The sequence below is a fragment of the Drosophila sechellia genome, chromosome 3L (genome assembly GCF_004382195.2).
Source record: "Drosophila sechellia strain sech25 chromosome 3L, ASM438219v1, whole genome shotgun sequence".
In the NCBI taxonomy this organism is placed as follows: Eukaryota; Metazoa; Arthropoda; class Insecta; order Diptera; family Drosophilidae; genus Drosophila; species Drosophila sechellia.
This window is the reverse complement of record NC_045951.1, coordinates 14,951,654-14,975,564: the sequence shown is the minus strand read 5'-3', so window position 1 is coordinate 14,975,564 and position 23,911 is coordinate 14,951,654. Positions and strand designations below refer to the sequence as shown.

Sequence of the window (23,911 nt, the reverse complement as noted above, 5' to 3'; positions counted from 1 at the left end):
CTGGATTATTCTCCCTTTTTTTTTCCTTTCCCACTTTTATGAGGGCGAAGGCTCAGATTGCTAATGACTTAAGTATTCGGGTGTTTGAGGCGGGGAATATGGCAGATTTAGGTTGAGAAGAGTTTGTCTTAAATGATTTGGAAGTAATTGGTTGACATCAGCGGTGATTGATCTTCGGGTGATATATCGAAACTTTATGAAGGCGCTGGATGGGCGGACAGGCGTATAAATGGGGGCTTCCAAGCTGGATAAAATTATATACATTTTAAAATCAAATTCATTTTATAATTTACTAAAATTAAAAATCCCCTTTTCTTAATATTTTAAGACCAAATTTGCATATTGAATAATTTTAAGGAATTGTTTTCCCTATTTCGTATTCATAAAGTGTCATTTGCATATGTCTCTCAAAAGTAAGAAGCTTACGCATGTGCGACTTTATTATTGCAGATGTTTTACATTCTCGCCATCGCTTCGCTTCCAATAATAGTTTCACCTTCTGATGAGGCTGATAAACCCGTCATGACAAATTCCCCTTTTCAACGTCCCACCGGCTGACGACGAGTCCTGCCAATCCAAATAGAAAGCTTCTGAAACGCCTCAAATGCGCCGTTCGTTGTTCAATCCTAATCAGATTAGTTTCTTTGACCTACCCTAATCAAATTTCATGCAAATAACCTTCTCTAATCTATTTGTTAACCGACACAGGCGCACAGAAAGAAGCTTAATCCATGGCAGTCCTTCAATCAATCAGAATCCTTGTATAGAGTTCCTCAGCTGTCACACATTTCCATCTTCATCTCGGTTCCTTGGATTTTTTGTTCGCTGGTGTAAATCCAAGTCAATCCGAGGGATATATAATGGCACACAAAACTACCCTTGAAGACTTAAAATTCCACCCCGTTCTGTGGACCCTTTGTGTGGAAATTAGACAAAAACTGCAAAAGATGCTGCGAATTTGTAATCCTTGAGGAATTTTTCACTTATCCCCCAGGGGGACAAGTCCTTCAAATGACTGAGATGGCTGCTGTCTATGGAGAGCGGGGGACGGGGACTGGTAGCTAAGTTACACATTCAAGTTTTACTTTCTTTTACTTTGTTTGTCGTTTTATGATTATTATTTTTTCGCATTTGCCCAACTTCAGTTTTCATTTATGCAACTATGCCTGCGACAGATAAGTTATTTGAGTTCTGCCAGGACTCGTGCGAAAAGGACGAAACGAAAATGGGAGGACGAACGAATTTGTAAAATTCCAATTAAGAATCTTTGGTTTACTTTGTAAGTTGACTCTCAACTTATTTAGACACTACACAACGACACACGAAACACACTCACACATGTAAAGTAATACCCAAAGAGCGATGGGCGGGCGGGGGTCGGGGCGAGTAAGTGGAGCTGGGAAATCCTAACACACACTTAAGCGAAACAAAGAGGACACAAGACAACGGACAAGCAACATCAGAGAATAAATAAAAGCAAAACAAACTCGCTCGCTCACACTCTCAGACAGGCGGGGTAAAAAAAATAGGTTCGGCACATCAATGATCTTAGTTGTAGATAATTATTTGAAGTCGGATTGGTTTAAGATAGAATAAAGGGTAAAAGTTAGGCCATACTAATGGCTTGATTATAATTAGTCTGATAATAAATGTGGTTAAAACATTCATTTATAAAGAAAATTATCGTATAAAATTTAGAAATATTTTTATATATCAATTCTTGTATATATATACATATAAGTGTAGCTTCTGAATTTTTAATATGTTTCAAGTTGATTAACGAAGATCTTTCATTTGTATGTATATATTTTGAAGTTTATATTTGTAAGTACCCAGAAGTAATTGATTGCTGACCGCTGCTGTGCACACATCCTCGCTCACCAACACACTCGCAAAGTGAAATCCTAGAAGGGCGAGCGGCGGACGACTCTCATGTCCTGCTCCACTCGTCCTTGCTCTAATGGACGAATAAATTGCTCGTGAATGAAATGAGAGTACGCTGGCCGCTCTGCTTCTTCCTGCCTCCTTCCGCCCGGCGGCCGCCCCCCTGCGTGTGGGCGTGGCCGGAGACGACAACGCACTCATACGCAAAGCAAAGCAAACAGACAAACAACAAACTGACAAACAGACTGGCAAACAAACAAACAAACAAACGGAGAAACGGATGCCCGGGACACACAACTAAAAACTAAAAGCGACATCCAAAACTAGGGGAAGAAATTCCTCTCGAAAATCTTATTTTTCTCGACCGGCAATGGGGGCAATATTGGTGATAAAATAAAATACGAGACGCGGGCCAAGACGATGACAGCATCGAGACAAGGATACGGATACAGATAGCCGGGCGAGTCCTTACTGCCCCTCGATCCCTGGCCACAAATATTTATGTTTTAGTTAATACACCCTAAGACACAAAAGGGTTCTAATCGCTTGTAAATGGCATATGAAAAAGGTCTTCGCCGGGGCAGTAAAAGGTATTAGTGCATATGGTCGTGGTTAATTTAGTGAAATGCGGTGCCTTACGCACAATGTAATCCTGCAGAAAAGTAGAAACTACATAATTTTCTATTCTCTTCATATACCTAATTTTCTGTGTTGGAAAATCATTGGAAAATTAATTTAAGTAAACCGATTTTTTCAAGAAACTATGAAGACAATCTTATATATTTTATACAAATTTAAAATGTAATGAAATCTTTTTATTAAATTTCTCTTATTTTTCTATAAAATACTTTCATATACAAAAACTAATTTCTTAAATTAGATACTTTGTTGAATATATGTAAGTTCAATCCTGACATATGTACATACATATATAACAAGGGTTGTCTTCTGTCAGCTTCTACATTATATATGCTAAATCCATTACCATATCTAGGAATTTTAGAATATATTTGAAGCGACAAAGCGAATGCAATGGCAAATTGTAAGTTTCCACAAGCCAGGATTAAGTTGGTAGTCCTCCCCGAATATTTAAATTCTCTGATATCCTCTCCTTCGATTCGAGAATTCTTGTTGTTCCAGCATCATTTTTAACGAGTACTGCAAAGGGTTTGGATGCAGTTTCTCCCCCAGGAGTTCAATTCGCATTGTCCCTACTGACACAGCCAGACTTAACTCCCAACTGCCCCAACTGCCACCCTTAACCCCTCAGTGCCCACCGCTCTGCAGCAAGAACAAGCGATTCCAGATAGAGACAGACACATGGCCATCGAGGATGTAGGTCAGGCGAGTGAGTGTTCGGGGCTTTTATGAATTGCCAGCAGCTGACTTGACTTGATGGCAGCAGATTTTGGTTTTCATTTTGCAGCCAAAAAGCCAAAGCCAAGACGACTAAAAATCAATAACTGTCCGCAAGGACACCGAAAAGGGCGCCAGAGTGGGTGGGCTGGCGCTTGGCTGTTTTTGTTCGCTGGCTGATAAAACTGCGACAAAAAGATTTCAAATTACAGACAGGACGCGAACGAAAGCAAAACAAAAGTGATATCGAACAGGAAGGAGCGAATTTCGAGGGAAGCAGCATACAAGTCGAGCAATAAAGCAATTAGCAACCGACAAGGGAGATAATACAACTAATTAAAAGTAAAAGTTATGCGTCAGCGAATGAGATTTTTATTGGGAACACAGAAGGACCTTGGGCTGAATGGCTAATGGGGGCGGGGTGTGAGTGGGGGCGTGCCAGCTGATATATAGCCACCCCGGGTGGGAGTATTAAAATGCTGTTAACCCAAACAACCGTACTGTGCCACATCATACCCCATACCCCACACCCCACCTTTGTCTCGGCCTAAATTATGAGGTTATAATTCACAATTAAGCAAACGCAAGCATAAAACATAAGCACATGACATAATTAAGCTCAGCTCTTTCGGATTTATATGTAGTGCGGCGAAACTAAGGCAAAACTGTGAGGATCTTGGGAACCATGGACGCCACTTTTGTTTCTCCCATTGTGACCTCATCAGATTGCCGAGCTCGGTAGAGATTCAAATCAAATTAATGAATGACTTTTGCACCTTCGAGTGGTGGCGACAAGGAGTGAACAAGGTTATTTGAGTGGTATTTGAAGTAGACCGAAATAATTAAGTGACACATCTCATTTGCCTGATGCCAACTGGCTGGAGTTTTGGGGGCACTCTTTAAAATTGAATGCATTTTTCCGCAAAAGTCTTCAACTAAAGTGCTGTTTAGCCACAGAATTGCGGCAATTAATTGCGTAATGGCGATACTTGGCTGAAGAGATTGTTCAACCGTAATTGCAATTGTCCTGTTTATTTGTGTACTGGACCTAGTTTTGTTTAACTTCATTTGTGTCACCCAAATATCTTGCTAAATATATTATATCCATGCTGATAATATAAAAAGCTTTTAATTTTGGCAATTTATTAATGAGCTTTTGCCATAGAAATAGCATTAATTTATGTGCTATCATTTATTCGTATGTGTTTATGTTCGCGTGTGTGATATTATTTATTGCTAAAATGCATTAAAATTGGGACACCCAGCGGGAGGGTAGTTTATTTATTTGGTTGCTGTTGGACGCCATTAACTGACAAATTTTTACTAATTGCATTGCATTAATAAACTGAAGTAACGCAAACACACATATGCAGTGTAAAAATCAGCTGGGAAAAAATCTGTGAAAATGTCCAGCTCTGTGAATTATGGTCGATGATGGGAAATGCCGTCTAATTGCAACTGCAATGCTAAAAGCGACTGCATTCCTCGAATGCAGGAGCAACAAATCAAAGGAATATCAATTCATCCACGACTGTCTGCGTATGCCATAAATATGCATCAATGGCCTGCCATGCCCCCCCTTGAGCCCCGCCCACCGGCAGGCATTATAATTTAAATGGGCTTTGGAAAAAGCAATTATATGAAATTAAATTTTGTGTGTGTGTCTCTTAATCCCGCACTGAGCTGCATGCATAGTTCATGTTATCCTGTTGCGAGGAGTGCGCCAACCAGGCCAAAATGGGTGTGGTCAGCACCCGTTGCCCTCTTATCCGTGTCCCTTTACCATCCACTCCATGGAAAAGTGCGTGCCAACACCTCGGCAGGACAGGAAGGATAAACAGGAACAGGAGCCGAGTGGTTGAGTGGCGGCGGGTTGGTCGGGGGATAGCATTGCGTAATGCGTGTGGATGCACCGGAAAAAAAAGATTACAACCTCTTGAATTCGACGAGAATACATATACTAAACGTGTATTGTGAAAATTACGTAAGTATTTACGAAGTATTTAAGTCTTGATTAAATCGTTGGTGGCTCACAGAATAATATACAATTCGTATATTGCTTTTTTCTCAGTCCGTGCGGTGATTGTTGAGTACTTTTCATATGAATATGAATTGCTTGCGGTTGCATCAAGTGGCTCGCGAAATGCACTCAAAGTGCATTCAAACACACTCGCACACAGACACAATGCGACTCGCAGCCAGAGAGCAGACTTCATTTGTGTATGGATTCATTTATCGGGGGTTTATTATTATTATGCAACTGATGACCGTCTATCGCGTTTTTTGATTATTAATTGGAACTAGCACAAACAAAATATTTGTCTGAATACAAATTGATTGCAAATAATCAAACAAAAGTTATGGTCAAAATTTTGCAACCTATAGTTGCTAAAACTCTATCAATTTCTCTAAGCTAAGGATTTTTTGAGTTAATTTATGTTCTTCAATTAAAATATGTGTCAAATTTAAACCAAAACCAACATTTCAGCCTAATAAGCACATCAATTCATAAATTACCATAAAAAAACCACTGTAAGGATTTCAATTTTTGAAATAAATTGGTTTATTATTGTTGCTTGACTTCATATTGTTTTTTTGTTTCTTTTGTGACTTTATTAAGTCGACTTCGCTCACCTCTTTCGCTTCAGTTAGTTTTGCGATTATTTAAAATAAATTTCCACTTACATACTAAATAATGGGCCATGTTCATTTCAAACAAAAGTTGTCAAATGAGAATTTTCACATATCTGCCTGCCTCGGCTTATTATTTCGTATATATTTATGTATACATAGAAATCGACATTGATTTGCATAAGTGGCATTTAGGAACACAAAAATCTTATAAAGTATTTTATCCATATTTATCGGTTTTCTGTCACTTCTTTTGCTGGTCGAACGTCGTTCCATTGGTTTTTCTCAGTGTGATCGGGAATGAAATGTGTTTTGAAAAGAAATAAGTAAACGTGATTTGAAATGTTCAAACTTTTTATGTAATATTTAGTTTACCATCTTGTGAATTCTATAAAATGTATATTTAAAATTGGGTTTAATTCGTTTTAGGTGAAATTTTATTTTAAATGGCAATTTATTGCCATTGGATGTTCTTTCTTATATAAATTTAGCTAAAAGTTTTGCGAGTAACTTTTTTATTATTTTGGTTTACAGGGGATTTTTGACGGTTTCTGTACAAAACTTAGACTAAACGAAAGTTTGAAAAGTCCTCTTTGCTTCGTCATCAGTTTGTAGTTTATAAGTATAATGCTTAGTGAATATTTTTAAGTAGTATCTCAATTATTGTAGGCCATTTGCTTTGCTGTTTTTTTCGGGTTTTCAATTCTTTTATTAATAAATTCATTTGGGATCAATTTTTTATTTGTATTAAGTCCGTGAAACTTCTGTTTTATTGTATACATTTATATAAGTATTTATATATTTACACTTCGCAGCCAGACTTTCGAAAATATTGTTTATTCATGTATGTTTTATTTGTTTGCATAATGGAATAATATGAAAATAATAATATTGCCCCCTTTCCGAAACTGTCGCCGATTCTGCACCCTTTTCAATCAATACGCTTCTGTTGTTCTTATTTGCTCTTTTGTTATTTTAATGGCATGCCATTAAATAATTTCATTAAATACTTTGTATGAGCGGCCAGCGAACAACATTTCAGCAAAAAGAGCTTGAAAGTATGCTCAATTGATTGTTTGTTTGGTTTTATTTCGCTATTTCGCTTTCTGACAGTTTCCTTATAAAAATGATGTGTCAAGCGGAAAAAAAAGCGAATTATCAAATTAAAATGCATTAAGCGGAAGTCAACATTAAGTGCTAATCAAGAAAAAACAAAGATAGTAGGTATAGATTTTAATATAATAAAATTATTAAACAGAAAACTATATAGTCTTTCTTTTGTTGTTCCGCCTGTTCGATTTGCGAAAATTAATTATTTTAGGAAAAACCCTGAATGCTATTATTAATCAAAGGGAAATGTGAGAAAAAATGTTTAATTTGAAGAGGAAATAATGGAAAAGTCGTTGTAAAATTTAATTGCTTTCCAGTCCTATAAATCGCCTAGCCAAACAAGCTTTTTATGCAGAGCGTTACTGCTGTTATTTAAATGAAAAAATACGAAGCCATTAAGCCCAAAACTGCATTGCGTTTTATTTATATTTCCCGATCGGCATTTCGTAACGCAGCTTAATTGTTATCAACGGCAGCTTCATCGGTCGGTCGGCTCATCATTATCGCATTGCCAGGGCTGAGTGTTCAGATACATATATATATAAATATACAAATATATATTTATATATATAATATATGAGAGAGGGGATATGATTTACTATAATTTTATTTTCAATTGTTGAGTGTCAGCTATTAATATTATTATTACGCGTATATACTTTCGATGTGTATGTAAGTTTTCATCGCAGTTATTATTATGACTTTTTATTGTTTGCAGCATTTTTCACGCGTTCTGTGGGTGGAAAAAAAATTGCCCAGTTTCTGTTCCTTTTGCAAGTTTACCATGGCATTGTTTGATGTTTATCGTACAATTTCCTTACATGCTAATTAATTTTCCTGTCTATCTGTTGGTGTCGAAGGGGGTGGCGGGTGGAGAGGCTGGGGAAAGTGGTAAATGATTGGGATTCTTTCATCGGTTTGTTTCTCATACATTTATTTTTGTTCAACATGGTTTTTCTTATATTTGTGATAGCTATGTAATATTAAATAAATTAAAGATTTCTATAATATATATAAATATGTACAGGCCCTTACATAAAAACCGTTTGTGTCTTTTTTACAATGGTTGTTAAATTATTGAAATCCCATTTTTAGGTATAGTATTTCGTTATCTCCTCTGGCTCTATTTACAGGGTAATAAATTTTAATTTATTCAAAGAACTAAAAGTATCAGTCTGTGTGAACCGTCCAAAAAGTATGCTAACTGCCTGCCACTTTTCACATTGTTTTTAACTTTATAGTTTTTGTTTAGTTTAGAGTTTTCGTTTTATCTTTATAAATTCACTGGTTGCGCAGTTTGTCCCCTGCTGTTTTTTTTTTCTATCTCTGTCTGCTTAACCCCTAGACTTAAACCCGTTACGCCCACAGATTTTTCTGCTGATCCTGGTCCTCGTCCTCGTCGTCGTTCAGGCTTAAGTTGGACTCGTAGTGTGTGAGCTCGGGCTGTCGGCTGTTGTTGCTGCTGCTGCTCATGGTCACGCTGCTCTGGGTGCCACTCTCGAGGAGATTGACCCCAATGCCGCCACCTCCGCCGCAGCTGCAGAGCAGCTCGTCGTCTCCAATGCAACTGCACGACTTCTTGCCGTTGTAAGAGGCACCACCGGGTGGCACAAAGTTCGAGCTAAAGCTGGAGGGCAATCCCGAGGCGGGATTTTTTCCGACAGCCCTCTTGGCCGTGCCCAGGTTCACGCACTCGCAGTTGGCATTGTTCCTGATCTGCTGCTTGGCGTAGTCTACACTGTCGTAGGCCGGAGCAGCACTGGGCAGATAGCTGGGCACCGCGTACTCGTGCTGGCTCCTGCGATTCGCTTGGTGGTTGTAATGGTGCTGATGCTCCAGGGTCTTGGCCATACCGGCCACACTAAGATCCCGCTGCTGCTTCTTGGACAGCTGGTTCATGGTGTTAAATTTACAAGCTGCTGCTGCCGCCGAGGCTGAAGTGGGTATGGGCTTGTACCCACGACCTCCTCCAGATGCACCACACTCGTTGATGGTCGCGTAATTGTTACTGCCACAGTCCGCGTAGCGGGCACTTGGTGGGGGTATCACCCCACCATTCCCAGCCTGATACTCATGACTTGTGGCGTACATATTCACGGAGGGAGTGCGTGCCGTTAGGCAGCCGGATACCACTCGCTTGTTGTTGTTGCCCCGACCATTTGGCAGGGGTAAGGCCAGGCGCAGCTTCTGCCAAAACTTCTTGTCGTCCCACTCGATGCAGGTGCTCGTACGCAGATAGTGCCGCATGTCCATGTCAATGTCGCGCTGGGGCAGATCTCCATACAGGATGAAGACCACCCGCTTCCTGCGCTTCACCAGCTCGTGGAGAGCACTCTTGTACTCGAAGCGACTCCACTCGTTGTACAGGAAGTTCTTGGACAGCACCAGCACAAACTGTTTGGCACTTTCGGCGGCTTCGATGAGGGCATCCGTGATGTAGGCATTGATGTTTACATCGCGGTAGTGCAGGCACAGTCGATAGCCGATGTCGTTTTCCAGCGTCTGGGCCAGGATCTGGTTGACGAAGTGCTCGTCCTGCAGGCTGTAGGCGAAGTAGGCATCATTGGGACGCTCCTTGTCCAGTTGGTCAACGAAACGGGGTGACTTGTAGCAGAAGTTCATTAGGCAGTTGGTGGAGTGGGCCCACATCTTCAGCTCATGGCGATAGCAGAAGAGTCCGAAAATAAGACCAAAGAAGGCCACAAAGGCACAGGTGGCAACCAGGAGCAGAGGCAGCAGTCCCTCTATCTCGTTGGTGTGCATATAGTGGGCTACGCCATCTCGCAAAGTGCACTTGGTGCCGTTCTTCTCCCTCAGAACACTAGTGGCATTGTTGTAGATGCAGCTCACCCTGGAGGCATCTATGATCTTCTCCGAGCTCTGACCCAGGTAGTTTCTGAACCTGGCCAGGTAACCACACTCACAGCTCCACTGGTTGTCGGCCAAGCTGATCTCCACCAGGTAGGGATTGGCACTTAGTTGCCACACCTCGAAGTGCATCAATCGATTGCCATCCAGTCGCAGGACCTCCAGTTTCCTCAGCATTTGAAAGCTGCCATTGGCGATGCTGGCTATTTTGTTGGACTGCAGATACAACTCCCTCAGGTTCTCCAGATTGTGGAACTCGTTGCCCTCCAGACTGATTATATGATTATCCTCCAAGTGCAGGATCAACAGGCGTTTAAGGCCACTGAAAGTGGTGTTGTATATGTGGGCCACGTTCGAGTTGTTCGCATAGAGAACAGCCAAGTTCTTGCGACCAAGGAAGGAATGTCCCGCCAATTCCACAAAGTTGTTGCCATCGATATACAACTCAGTAGTGTCCATGGGCACACGTCTCGGCATCTCAGAGTAAGCTGCGCCCGAGCACTCCACAATATTTGTGGACCAGGTTTGGTCATGGAAGCACGTGCAATTCGTGGGGCAGGTCATCTCGCAATCGCAAGCATCGAACTCACAGCAATGGCAAACGGCGAAGCAATGGGTCTTGTAGGTGCACAAAAAGTGCTTGGGTTCGGCTTCGATCAGGGGAATATAGGCCCTCTCCCTGTTGTTCAGCAACTTGCAGTATATGGTCTCCAGATCCATAATCCTGGGATATTGCCTCGAAGTTATATGGTTAATCTTCTGCAGCCAATCAATGTTGCAATCGCAGGTGAAGGGGTTTCCTCCAATATAGAACTCTGGCAGAGCTCGATGTTCCCAAACTGGCAGAATCCTCAAAGACTTGATGTCCAGCGTTGTGATTTGGTTCGCATAGAGATCCACCCGGGTCAGATTGGTTTTGTGCATAAAGGTATCTGGATCAACGGTGGTTATCAGGTTGTCATTCAGGAACAGCAGTTCGATGGAGTTTGGTATGGAACTGGGTCCAATGCGCTGAAGTTGATTAAAGCTCACATCCAGAGTTTGTAGTTTCAGCTCACTATCCAAACCAAAACGATTGGATAAGGAACTCAGCCGATTCTTGTGGAGGTCCAGCCACTGCAGGGTGGATGGCACATGTCCATAATCAAAGGATTCCAGACGATTATCGGATATATTCAGCCACAAAAGGGAGGGCATGTTGCTAAAGAGGCCATTAATGTCATTCAGCTCATTGCCATCCAAACGCACAGCTTGAATGCTCGAGGTCATCTCAAAGGCCCCTGGTTCCACAACTGCTATGCGGTTCCTGGCGAGATTCAGGATTTGCAAGTTGGGCAGATCCCTGAATGTGTGCATCGTAATATTCTCCAGGTAGTTGCCAATTAAGCGGAGACCATAGAGATTTCCCAGACCCTTAAACGCACTATCCTCCATCACGGTAATCATGTTCTCGCCCAGATCCACGGTTCTCAAATGGCGCATATTCCTCAGGGCCAGCGGAACGGTCTTCAGCTGATTGCCATTCAAGTTGAGGTCCTGCAGAGCACTGCAGTTCCGGAAGGCATCCGGATGCACGCCAATCAGCGCATTATTGTCCAGCGAGAGCAGCGACAGCACATACAATCCGTTCAGAGCATATGCATCCAGATACTTCAGTTTGTTGTGCGACAGCAGCAGCGTGTGCAGATTATTCATCGGGGCAAAAGTGTCGGCTGCGATGTTCTCCAGCTGATTGTGGCGCAGATTCAGAATCTGCAGGGTGTACAAGTCGCTGAAGATCTCTGGCTCCAGTTTGGTCAGCTTGTTGTGCGACAAATTGAGCAGAACCAGACGAATCAGACCCACAAAGGTGTTCTTATCGATCCAGGTGGAGGTTATCTGGTTCATGGACAGGTCCAGGGCCTGCAGCTGGTCCAGATTCGAGAAGAGCTGGGGATTCAGCACACTTATGGAATTATTCTGCAGGTACACCTCCTGGATAATCTTGGCTTGCTCGGCAAAGAGTTCTGTGGGCAAGGCCACGATTTTGTTGGAGCTCAGGTTCAGGACCTGCAGGTTCTTCAGTCCACTGAGAGCCTTGTCCGCAATCATGGAGATGCCATTGTTGTTGACCGAAAGTACTCGCAGCCTCCTGAGAGTGCCAAATCCATTCGCTGGTAGTACAACGAAATCATTGTGGCTCACATCCAGGTACTCCAGGTCCAGCGAACAACTGGTGCTTGAGCTACTGCTCTTTTTGGCCGATTCGGTGGTGGAGGTGGATTCGGTGGAACCATTGGCAGGCTCCTTGCTGCGATCCCTGAAGCCCAGCTCGTTGACGTCCTGCAGGCGATTCTCGCTCATGTTCAGGGCAGACAACTCGGACAGTGTGCAGAATATGTTATCCGGCAGGGACCAGATGTTGTTCGAACTGAGGTCCAGTCTCTCCAACCTCCGGGTGACCGAGAAGGCATCCGCTTCTATCTCGAAATTCAGCGCTGGCCACAGGATGTTGTGCGTCCGGAGCGTTAGGTTCCTTAGCTGCTCCAGACCATCCAGAACCTGGCGGCCCAGTCGCCCCAGCTTGCAGTACTGGATGGACAGCTGCTGGAGCCTGACCAGATGGGCGAAAGATTGCGCCTCCAGGCGACTCTTGGCCATGATTTCGTCATTGCACAGGATGTGCAGGGCAATCGTGTGCTCGGCGGGGATAACACTGAAATTGGTTGTGTCAAACTCGCTGTTCACCGTGCGCAGGTTGCACGTTAAGGCTATTTCCGGCTGATCCAGACCCGCTGCTGGCATGAAGTGGCAATCGTCGGGGGCGTCGTACATCGAGGGGTCACCACCCGCGCCCGCGGTCAAAGGTCGCAGGGTTCGCGCCGGAGTCGAGGGCTGCATCAGCTGCGTGTTGGAGACCCCAGCCTCACCCATTATCGCATTCGAGTGCGACAGCTGCTGCTGCTGGTGGTGCTTGGTGGACAGCGATTCCGTGGTGTGCTGCTGATCCTGGGCCAGGACCACAGGCAGTATGAGTAGCATATAGTAGATCATTTTGGCGATTAACGGTTTAGTTGCGTGGAGGCACCGGAAAATGGGTGAGAGGAGGGGGGAAAGACGGTATAACCGGGGGTCTTGGGGAGAAACGAAAAGAAAATCAATTCCACTGACTGGCCAAAGAAAAGTCTGCGCACATATTTTCGGCTTCTGTGCTCCCTCTACTCCAAGCCAGATTTTCTTTATTTTCCCCCGATTCTTTAGTTAATTATGCTCTCCGTGTTTTCTTCTCTTTTACACCCGGCACATTTTCTAGCACTTGGCCTTTTCTTTCCTCTTTATATTTAAATATTTTCTTTTATTCGTTTCGGCGCTTTGAATTACTCGCTTCGAAGTTTTTGTTTATTACACGTCGCGTTGTAGGAACCTTTGATGAATTTCAATTTAGCTGCGGTCTCGACTTCTATTATCACTTTTTCATTTGGCTGAACTGAACCCACTTTTTCTGGGACTCGAGCGGTGCAGCGTCGATATTTTCCGGTTCGTAATGTAACGCGCACGTTGGCTGATTTTCGACTGACTGCCGCAACGTGCGCAACTTCTCTTTTAAATGGAGAGTCGTCCACGAACTCGAAACCCCGAAAATCCGAAAAGCCGAACGCGAGCCGAAGGGGGCTGGAAAACAGACGAAGAGCAGCCGACAGGCTCTGCACGGGCGGGAAACGCTGAGAGTTTTCGGAGAGCATGACTAAAGGGAAATTCGCTCTGCCTCGACGGATGCTGGAAAATGTTTTTCTTTCTCTCCATCTAATCGCATCGAACAGCTGGCGTTCGTTCGTGTTTTCCTTTTGATTTTCTCTGTCTTTTTTCGTCGTATTTCGTATATCCTTTATTTTTTTGCCGCCGAATTGGAGATAGAGCTCCGCACCCCCCGCCGCCAACCGGCGACTTCTCTGCTGTCTCTGTTTTGATAATGAAAATATATGATGTGCATGGGCCAGCGCCAATCTTCATACAAACGTAATTTATTTTTATGCCATGTGCATGTGTGTGTCGGAGTGCCGAGAAGGTCCTTCGGCTGCTTTTTGCTCCTGTTTCGTGGGCCCAGACCCGTATAAAAATAATAATTCCTCACATTCCATTAAATTACAATAATAATTTTAATTAAACTGTTTTGTTTGCGCCTCATGTAGCAATTCCTGTGGTTTCATGACTTCTTTTTCGCCCAGCAAAGCAGCAAAAAACTGTCTTCCCCATCAGGTTAATGATAATGATTATGGGCCAGCATTATGGGGTTTCGTTGGGCTTTGGATGTGTGGGGATTTCTGTGGATTCCACGTTCTCAAATCGGGAAAGTTATGCAAGGACTTGGTTAGACTCGATTAGGAGATGCTGAAAATAGCAAATATGAAAATTCGTGAGCGTAGTTTTTAGAAATAACTTTTTTTATAGGATATCTAACACCTCACACTACCAAATGCAGATTTCGATTATAATAAGCATATATGTATGCAAATCTTACGTTCTTTTGTAGTTAAATTATGAATACGTTTGTTTTTGTCTTCTGGACTTAAATTAATATTTCTATTACTATATTAAATAATAAATATACAATTTTTGCTTCACGCGCATATTCTCATATATTTTTATAAATGTAATAGAATCCTACCTGCGCTTACCTTAAGTAATCGTGGAATCTTGAAAGGGAAATCAATCCATCAAGGAAATTTTCCAAGGGTTAATTTACAAAGAAGACTTTCTATTGTCCCTTATTTCGTTAACCTCCAGCTTGTATTATTTTTAATTGTTCAATATTTGGGTGAAAGCAAAAATATTGATGGATCACCGCAAGCAAATTCAATGGCGATTACCACGGCATGGTAACCTTGATAAACTTTGGGTCTTTCATGACTAATTCCCAAGAAAAACAGCTGCCCTGGACACTTTATCTTGGGCTAATATTTCTTAGCTGGCTTGAAAGTTTTCCCATATCCATGGGTGTTGTGGCTAAGGATATTTTTGTCGCCACTAAAAGCAAACACAAAAACATTTTTCCCAAATTGCGTCAGCCAACACAACGCCTCCCACCCATTTTTCGTGCTGGGCTAATGATTTGCCTAATGTTTCTAACAATTATGTGGCTTGGCCACACAAAAGAATATATTATGTAAGTTATTAAAATTATATCACCAGCAGGAGCAGCAGCAGAGCCACGAACAGCAGCCAAGTCTAATAAGCCTCCTGCACAGTAAAGAAAACTATTGCAGTTCAGTGTTCATTTTAGAGATTTTCTTAGTAAAATATTTGTTGAAAATATTATTTATTTATACACATGATGTTTTTTTTTTTACCAATTACTCTTGTACAGGGATTTATTACGTTTTTTTTAACACGATTTTCCTTCAGTGCACCCCTTATTTTACTCACCTTCAGGCTTTTGCAGGCTCTTTCAAATGTAAATGGCGGCAAGGACGAGGTTTTGTGGCTCGCTTTCCTTTGTGTGGTGCCACATGCAACCAAGGAGGAATATTTCTTCCCCGGCCTCGTATTCTTTTTTCGGTGGTTATCAATTTGGTGAACGCTTCTGGCTTTTGTCCGTGGTCCTGGTCGCAGCTCCTTTATTTATGTGCCCCATAACGAAGGTTTCTTTCGCTTCGTTTTTTTTTTTTTTCTCTTTGGTAACACGAATGACAAGATTTTCATCAACGTCATTAATATTAACTTTTGCAATAATTCTCGAGCTGTGGAAAATTATGAGAAATGACCCAGTAGATAAAGCCAGAGGCTGGGCAAAGCGGAGCTGAATCGGAGTCCACTTTTCGACAAAGCCATAACTCTCGGTGTGCAGATTGGATTGGTTTGCTGGCTATAGTGGATGTCCTTGTCGTGGTATTAGCCTGACGCCTGGACGGCTTTCAAGTCAATCTTAATTGTGGCTCTGTGCTCTGGACTCGGCCTAATGACAGTATTTCGGATTACTTTCACTCAAAGCCAAGGGGGAAAGCTAGAAAGAAAGGTTGCATATTTTATGGCGCCCAAGCAGCTTTACGGGTGCGCTGAAAAAAAATGTTAAATCTGTTGAAGCAACTTAATATCACTATGTCTGCCATGGGAAGCTCAAATCGAATCTCGAAGTGAATCTTTTTTTGAATAACATTAAACCACTTATAAATTATGAATTACATATTATTCCAAACCATTTTTATGTCTAAATATTTACTTTTATGTTTTTCAGTGTGCTTATATATGAGGAGAGGGCACAAAAATCACAATTAAATGTAACAATTGCGTCTCTGGAGACCACAGGTCTGGTTAACAAGAGCATCGGACTCGATTCCCTCCTGTCAGTTGCTTGTCTGATGCCAGCTTAAATTGCCCATACACGTCACAGGCAAACACCACCCGCCGCCCACCGCCACCCACCGCCCACTGCCCCACATCCTTGCAGTACCCACTCAATGCAATGTTCCTTATCCCCACCCACACCCATCGGATTCACCCATTCCGCTATCCTTTTTGGCAGCTTTGGCTCGTTCTCGTTTGTCGTTTCTCTTTCACTCTGTTTGCGTTTATTAATTGTTGCCTTTATTTTGGCCTCATTTTATTTGATTTGGTTTTCCTTCGACTGGCCGGCCTTCGCCTGCCTTTTTCTGCTCCTTTTGTTTTCACTAGCACCAGCTATAAAGCCAAACCTAATTGACTTATCTTGCCATGGGTTTGCTAATTTCTCGACCATTGTGTCTCGCTGACTTGGAGCTTGGAGCTCGGTGCTTCTTTGGGCCATAAAAGTGCCCAGATAGCCAGATAGGATAAGTCAGTCAGTGAGGCATTTCAGGCAGCTCAGACAGGCGGATAGGAATCTCCAGCGCACTAATTAGCAATTGACATGAATTGCTCATTAGCAGCAAACTAAAGCTAAAAATTTTCCTAGGCTATCTGTCCAGCTAGTCGGGGATCCGCATCCAAAAGATACGGACAGGATAAAAAGTGTCTGTCATGAGGGAGAGCAAAATGGGGGTATCCTAATCTCCAAATACACTTGTACAAAAAATGTCTAATAGAATCCAATGGCATTTGAGTGACACAAAGCATGGTGTAACTGACAGCAAGTTTTCTTTTATGTAGAAAAAAGATTGATAGTAATCATTCTTCAATCAATAAAAAAAATGGTTATTAGTATCGTATTTTTTGTTAAGTGAGTGGAACATTAATCCGAGTTCATTACTTCTCTAATTACTTACTATGCTAAGAAATCGGTTTAAAACAAAAATTTATAAGAAATTTAAAACTTGCTATCTTATATTAGAAATAAAACTAATTCAATGCAATCTACTCCCCTATTCAATGTAATAAAATCCGAAAAACGTCTCAGGACTCAATTGAAGCGATAAAGCCGAGGTAAATAATATTTAATATACGGAAATTCCGCAACTAACCCAATTTTTATTGGGAAATATCTTTCCACATGCCGAGCGCAGAAGGAGGCTGCGGTTTCGCCTCCCCAGCCACCACGGCAAATATAAATTGCAACAAATCTTGAATGCAGCCTGACCAAAGTCCATAATGACAGTTGTGCCCAAAGAAAATTGCACAAGCCAAGGACGAATCGAGAAAAGGATGCAAGGAGGAAAAGCGGTAGCTGCAATTGCACCAGTTGGTTCGGAGCATTTTAGCCAAGTAATTGCCCGGTCGACCTTCGAGACGTCCACATCCAGTTCTCCTCGCCTCGCCTCAGTTCAGTTCAGTTGAATTCAGTGCAGCTCAGCTCGGTCCGATTCCCATAAAAGTAGTCCTGGCCACAGTTTTGTGGGTTATGAAAAGGTGGCAGCCGGAAGTCGAACATGTGGCCAACTGAAATCGGAAGACGGTCGGTTGACATTTAATTTATAGGAAGCAGAGAGAGCCGGCCGGGTGGCTCACCTTGGGTGGGAAATAAGATGAAGTCCTTCGACCACCAATTTAGTTGTCAAAATACGCCAAAATGTAAACAATCAGATGACAAAAAATTGTAAGAGTAAAAAAAATGCTGCCAAATGGGCTGACTTGACATTTACCTACATGTTAGTGCTTCCTGCTTCCGCTCCATTGGAAAATAAAAAGGGAAAAGGACAATGCACAAGGCTCATAAAGACATTTGGGTATCAGCTAGCAAACTGACTAACAAATTTTTTATTTCCGTTGCTGTGCGGAGAAAGGACAAGATGATATGCCGATGGCTGTAAAATGTCCTTTTAGAGCAAATATCGAAGGACACTGGCGAACTGGCGAGCTGGACCACCACCACAACTAATCTTGAGCATCCGCAAGTGTTTACCTTGGAGTCTCCTTTCAATTCCTCAATCTGCTCAATCTTCTTCAATTGCGGATTGTTCGAATGTGTGTCTGCATGACTATTGGATTTTGCATTGAGAACTGCCTTAGGTGGGCGGGGTGGGAATATGGAATTAGATAATATCTCCATCGAGATGACAGCCTCGGGGTTTGCAGTGCGATTCCAAGAGATACGGATGCGGATACGTGAATGCCCCGGCTCCTCAAAAGGATGTTTATGTCCCCTTCAATCTCAGATAAAAGTGTTGAGAATTTGCCTCTGTTTACCCAACAAAGTGGCTCGGATTTGCAGGGACACATTGAAATGGTAGCTTTACGGGCGAAGATGAGATGGTTAACTCTCAAGATGTCGAGAATTTGGATTAGCACTTGCTACTTTAGCTTAAAACGGAAGTTGGATTAACCCATATCTTAGATCAGCGGTGGGAAAAACTTGTCAGTAATGGACATTGTTAACATGAAAAGAAAAACGCGTTGGCACACTAGAGAACAAAATAGTTGGGTAGGATAATGATATGATCCTGTCCAGTACAAAAAGAAATCCTAAGTAAAAAGATATTACGATAAGGTAAAGAAAAGTAAAACTACTTTAAGGCATATCCTTATTTTAGACAAATATACACATACATACATTACATACATACATAAATTAATATACATTAATTTTGCAAATATAAAGAACAGAATTTGTTGTTTTTACTATCAAAAGATTATAAATTATACGGTTTTATTCTGCTTATAAAAATCACATTTTTACCATTCCAGTGAGTTTAAAATCGGCTTATTCATTTAGGCAATGCCTTGAGACGTGTGAAACCTTCTTATAAAGGTATAAATCTGGATCTAAAAGCAAATTCGACCCCGATAAATTCTTAATATCCTTAAAGAGTCCTTTGGACCGCTGTTGCACAATTGAAAGTGAAAATCTGCGAGCAACAAGACTCTTTTTTCATATTCAGCACTCTATAATCTTCTCATTTCCGCTTTGCGTTCCCCGGAGTTTTAAGTCTGACTTTTGGTCTGTGCCTGCTGTCAAAGCAATTCCCCTCCCCTAGCTTTGCATTTCCCCGGTGAAACCCTCGTTATCCTGCTCCACAAATCAACCAGCAGTTTTAAATGTCGGGACAATTCTCGGGTAGCGTTGTCCTCATAAGCATGGACTTCTCGAATTTCATAAATTTCGAGAACTCGCACCCCTCGATTGAACCGGAGTAAAAGTGTCAATTTCCTAACGATTCAATCTAACTCTGCTTGTTGGACAGTTGGTTTTTTATAGCTGGGCTATAGATGTACATATGTAGTTGCCTGCACCTTTGGGTTTGATTTTTTCGCTCTCTGGCGAAAATTGCGATCGAAACAAAAGGCTCCTGCGGCAGCGAAGGGGGGGGTGGGAAAACAATACGAAGGCATTTGGCAATGCGCCTAGCAATCAGTGCTGCCTTTGTCCTCAATCCTGGAGATTTCACACTGTTTAGCTTGACATTTAACTGTCAATCAAGACGGCAGTATGGCATTGTTGGACTCCTTGCCGTCCTCTGTTTGAGTCCTTCTAAGTGCACTCAAAAAAAAATGTTGGGCGTTCTTGTGGAGTTGATTTTGAGATATCAAACGTAATATTTAAAATCTTTTTTATATTTATGTAACAATTAAAAGAGATTCATAAAATATTTTTACAAAATATTCACAGCTTAAACATTTTGAAAACTTCAAATGGAATTATCATGAAGTTACACAATATTGCACTGTACGGAATTTTTCGCATCATCTGCTCTGGTATTATGCAAGTCTTTTTTTTTATAAAGGGAATGCATAATTTCTTTGAGTGCATGTCCTGTCCGGCAGCCGTGAAGTGTGACTCGAATCGAGGAGATTCAGTTGGTTTGGCCGAGATTTGAGATGGAAGGTGCGAGTATGACAGCTACCATAATGCCATAACGCGCAGCAGGAATTTGACTGGAGGAACGCCGCAGGACTTCACAATAAGGAAAACTCATTAAATCGGAGCTGAGACAAAAGGAAACCGTTGGATATATTGGAAATTCGAAAACGGTTTTCTTAGACGGCAAAGCAAGCCCTCAAAAGTGAAGTCAGTCGAACAATGCACTGCATGGGATGTTGCAAAGAGAGCGAGGAAAACTGTGGCAGTCCTTTCAATGTTTTTCCTTATTTTCCGCCTGCAGCTGTGTCTGTGTGAGTGTGTGTTTCTGTTTTCGAGAGAACCACGACAGCTGTTACCCGTGGTGAGTTTGCTCAGCCACTTTGCAGACTGCAAAACTCACCACTCTCTCTTTTGGCTCTCTCCCTCACTATTCCACTCTCATTTGCCTCACTGGGTCATTTGGGGAAATTCTCTCCTACTCTCTCCACAACTTTCTTCCTCTCCCATCTCTTTGTGCTTGGGTGACACATTTTTCGAACTCCAATTTGTGTCTGTTGTTTTTTGCTTTTGATGGCTTAAACTAAAATAAATTTTAATTAATTGATGGCTAATCATTAGAGGCTTTTAAAGACTCCTCTGTTTTGTTTTATTTTTGGAAGCTTTTTAGGCAAATAATCAAATAGAATGGCGTCAGACTTTTAACTCAGACTATGGCAGCTCCACCTACTTTTTTCGCAATTCCTTTGCCACTTCCGTTTTTCCTATTTTCCTTCTTTCTGGTGGTTTTCCCAGTGACTTACTTTTCGCTAAACAGTTTTTCGGTGTCAATGTCGGCTTTGTTGTTATTTTCACTGGCGCTTTCCTCTTCTTCAGATTGCACACATGCTTTCGAAATTCCTTCATATTTATTGGCAATTTCATCTGTTGCAAGTTTTTATTTTCATATCGTTCTCTTTTATGTGGGAGCTATCTCAACGTTCAGGTCATTAAAATCTTGTTTGGGTTGGCTTTTTATTGGAGAAAACACTTTATATGGCTTTGAGTGTTATAGGTAACACAGTTTCGGTGTGAACATGATGATATTGAGGTAGGTAAATATTGTAACAGAATGTTTTGGTTAGGTTGGACACATTTTTATTGTTGTTCCTCTTTTTTAAAACCTAAGGGTTAAGGCAGCCAACATTAATACCCCACTTTAAGTTAAGATTACATTTTTCATAAAGTCTGCTTAAGGCTGTCTTAAAAAAGTTAAGGAAGGCTACAGTATGTTATAAACCACAGGATCATCACAAAAAGTTTTATTTTCACTTGACATTTTATAATTCCAACTGAGTACATAGCCCACACGAAAAGTATCTTAAGATTTCATGTTCTCCATCTGTACCTTTCGTCAAGTGTTCAGTTTTTTACTGCTGCTTCTTCAATTTTTGACACACTTTCCAGGCGAGTTTCAGTTTTATGCTCGGTTGAACTGAAATAGTTTACCCAAGCCCGAGCTGAAAGCACGGCAGCCGTTTTGCAACCACAAATATGCAGCAAGGATGTGGTGGTGGGTGGAAAATTTAGGGGAAAATGGTGAGCGGTGAAAGTGGGAGGAGAAAGTGGGATTGACTCAACCTGAGCATTAAAGTGCCTCTCGGCTGTTTTGTGGACTGAGCAACTGACTTTGATTTCTGCCCGCAAGGTGCGTGTGTCCCAATAATATTCCCCCATTCGTTTATCCCTGACAATTGTCAGTCGAGTGCACTGAACAAAATAGTAGTGGCTAAATTTAAAATAGAAAAAAATTTTACTTGTTAAAACGAAGTTTTTTAATCGATATAGTCTTTATATGGATAAAAGATCTTGAATAATAGCAGAAAATTTTAATTTGATCATATGGTTTATGCAGAAATTGAAATTTTTTGATGCCCTTGATTTCAATCTGCCAGGGTTGCCAGGAAAATGTGGAAAGGGTTGCATCTCCTGCTCTGCCATGGAAACAATCGAAATGGCAACCGAACGATAGGATGCCGTCAACATTTTTCTGCCATAATCAAAGTGAATAAATAACATGAAAGAACTTTTTTCCCTTACCGTCAGAAAATTCTCTCCGTATCTGAAAACACAGGCGACAGAGCAATTAGAAATCAAATTTTCTGTGCACAGGGAGTGAGCGAGAATAAATGGTTGGGGACTCTAAGGGAAATTAATTAAAATATTCCGGAAAGGCAGAAAAAATGTGGTGAGGGGCATAGAACAGGGCAATTAGATTTCATTTACTTCGTTCTACTCTTTTTTTATTGTTGCTCCACCGACCACAACAAATGATGGCATGGACTAGGTTAAGTTGGGTTCTGAAAGGAGAGTGAAATGAAGACGGGAAAACTCCGTGGGTGGGGGAAATTAAAGAGGACGAAAAAATTAAATGAAAAATCCTCAAGCTATCTGGCCACTAATTGCGTACAATCTTGTAATATTAATCCCTTATTACGAAGGGATTTCTACGTGTGCATCATTTATCTTAAAGGATTTTGGCTATGGTTATTAATAAAGAGAAGTGCAATTATTTTCAAAAAAGTTCTTTAAATGGTGCTTAATCATTTAAGGATCTACGAAACATGACCAAACCACATGCAATTCCATTTTTATAATGTATACTCAATTTTTACCATATGACAAAGCATTTTTTCCGCCAAATAAATACGTGCACAGCTTTAAATCCATTAAGCCCCTTCTCAAGTTTGAACAATTTCAAGCGAAACGCCATTAAAATCATGTCAATTGTAATACGAGAGTAAAGCTTCGATGTGACCGTAGTTAAGCCCGTCTCTTTTCATTCAACTTCTGTGTTCTTGTCGCACCTTTTTCCCCGATTGTTACAGTCCATTTTTTGTTAGGCAGCTTTTAGTTTTGATGTGCAGGGCGTTAAATTTGTCAAAATCCTCTCGCTTGCTCTTTTGCTGTGCGAATATGGCCATCCTGCTCCCTTTTCCACTGTGCATATAGAAAATGTCATACAAATAAATTTTAATACCACACACACCCACACACACACGCACACTTGCACCGTGAAAAAATGTTCTGGAAAAGTTTCAAGTGCAGTGCAAAGCGCACACCTCAATTTTCCCCAACGGCAGCCCGCCAGCCGCTAGCCACGCCCACTTTTTCCAGGATGTGCAAAAATGCCATAAATTAAATTTTATAAAAAACAATTACAGAGGAGCAGAGACCGCTCCCGCTCTCTTCTCTGCACTTCTCCCCGGCTTTCCACAGGAAAACCTTGACAGGTCTACATGTGCCCAGGCTGTGGTTTACACTTGTAAGCATTTTCTGCCCAAGCATATTTCATGCAGAAGGACCCAAAAAAAAATAATATAAAAAGTAGGGAAGGAAGGAAATCCAGGGACTAGCAAGCAGCATTTGCAAGTGTGTAAATTTTATTATTTTTGCGGAAAGGAGGAGGAGGAGCCGACTTTACCTGCATTGCTTAAATTAGCACTGCCAAAAATATGTGGGGCAACAGGTCGCCTCCTTTTGGGTACAATTCTACTTTCTACTTTCCTTTTCGCTAAATTGGCAAAGGGGTGGTGGGCGCCAGCTTTCCATACATCATTTCCGCTTTTATGCTTTTTTATGTCCTTTTAATAGATGTCTCTGCATTGGAAGCAATTTATATTCCTTTTTTAGCCAAGGAATCTGCAAAAGGAGTGGCGGCAAATGGGCATGGTGGACTAGAAGTCCTTGCCTGGGTCCTGTCGGTGTCGTTATTTGCATTTTATGTATTCAAATTGTGACATTTACACACATGCAATCGCACATACTCGCACTCCTGTATATTTCACGCACACCCCAAGCTGGAAAATTAGCAGTATATTACGTTTATTAATACAGAGA

General features: G+C 41.6%; 1 protein-coding gene across 1 annotated transcript; it reads right to left on the bottom strand.

The window, feature by feature from the left end:
- Positions 1-7,352: 7,352 nt before the first annotated feature.
- On the bottom strand, positions 7,353-13,386 carry LOC6605767 (toll-like receptor 6). The gene has a single exon (XM_002030546.2). The coding sequence runs from the start codon at positions 12,880-12,882 to the stop codon at positions 8,338-8,340; it is 4,545 nt and encodes a 1,514-aa protein (XP_002030582.1). The 5' UTR covers positions 12,883-13,386; the 3' UTR covers positions 7,353-8,337.
- Positions 13,387-23,911: the final 10,525 nt, after the last annotated feature.

Coding starts and splice junctions, on each gene's coding strand:
- LOC6605767 (XM_002030546.2), bottom strand. CDS start 12,882: ATGATCTACTATATGCTACTCATACTGCCTGTGGTCCTGGCCCAGGAT.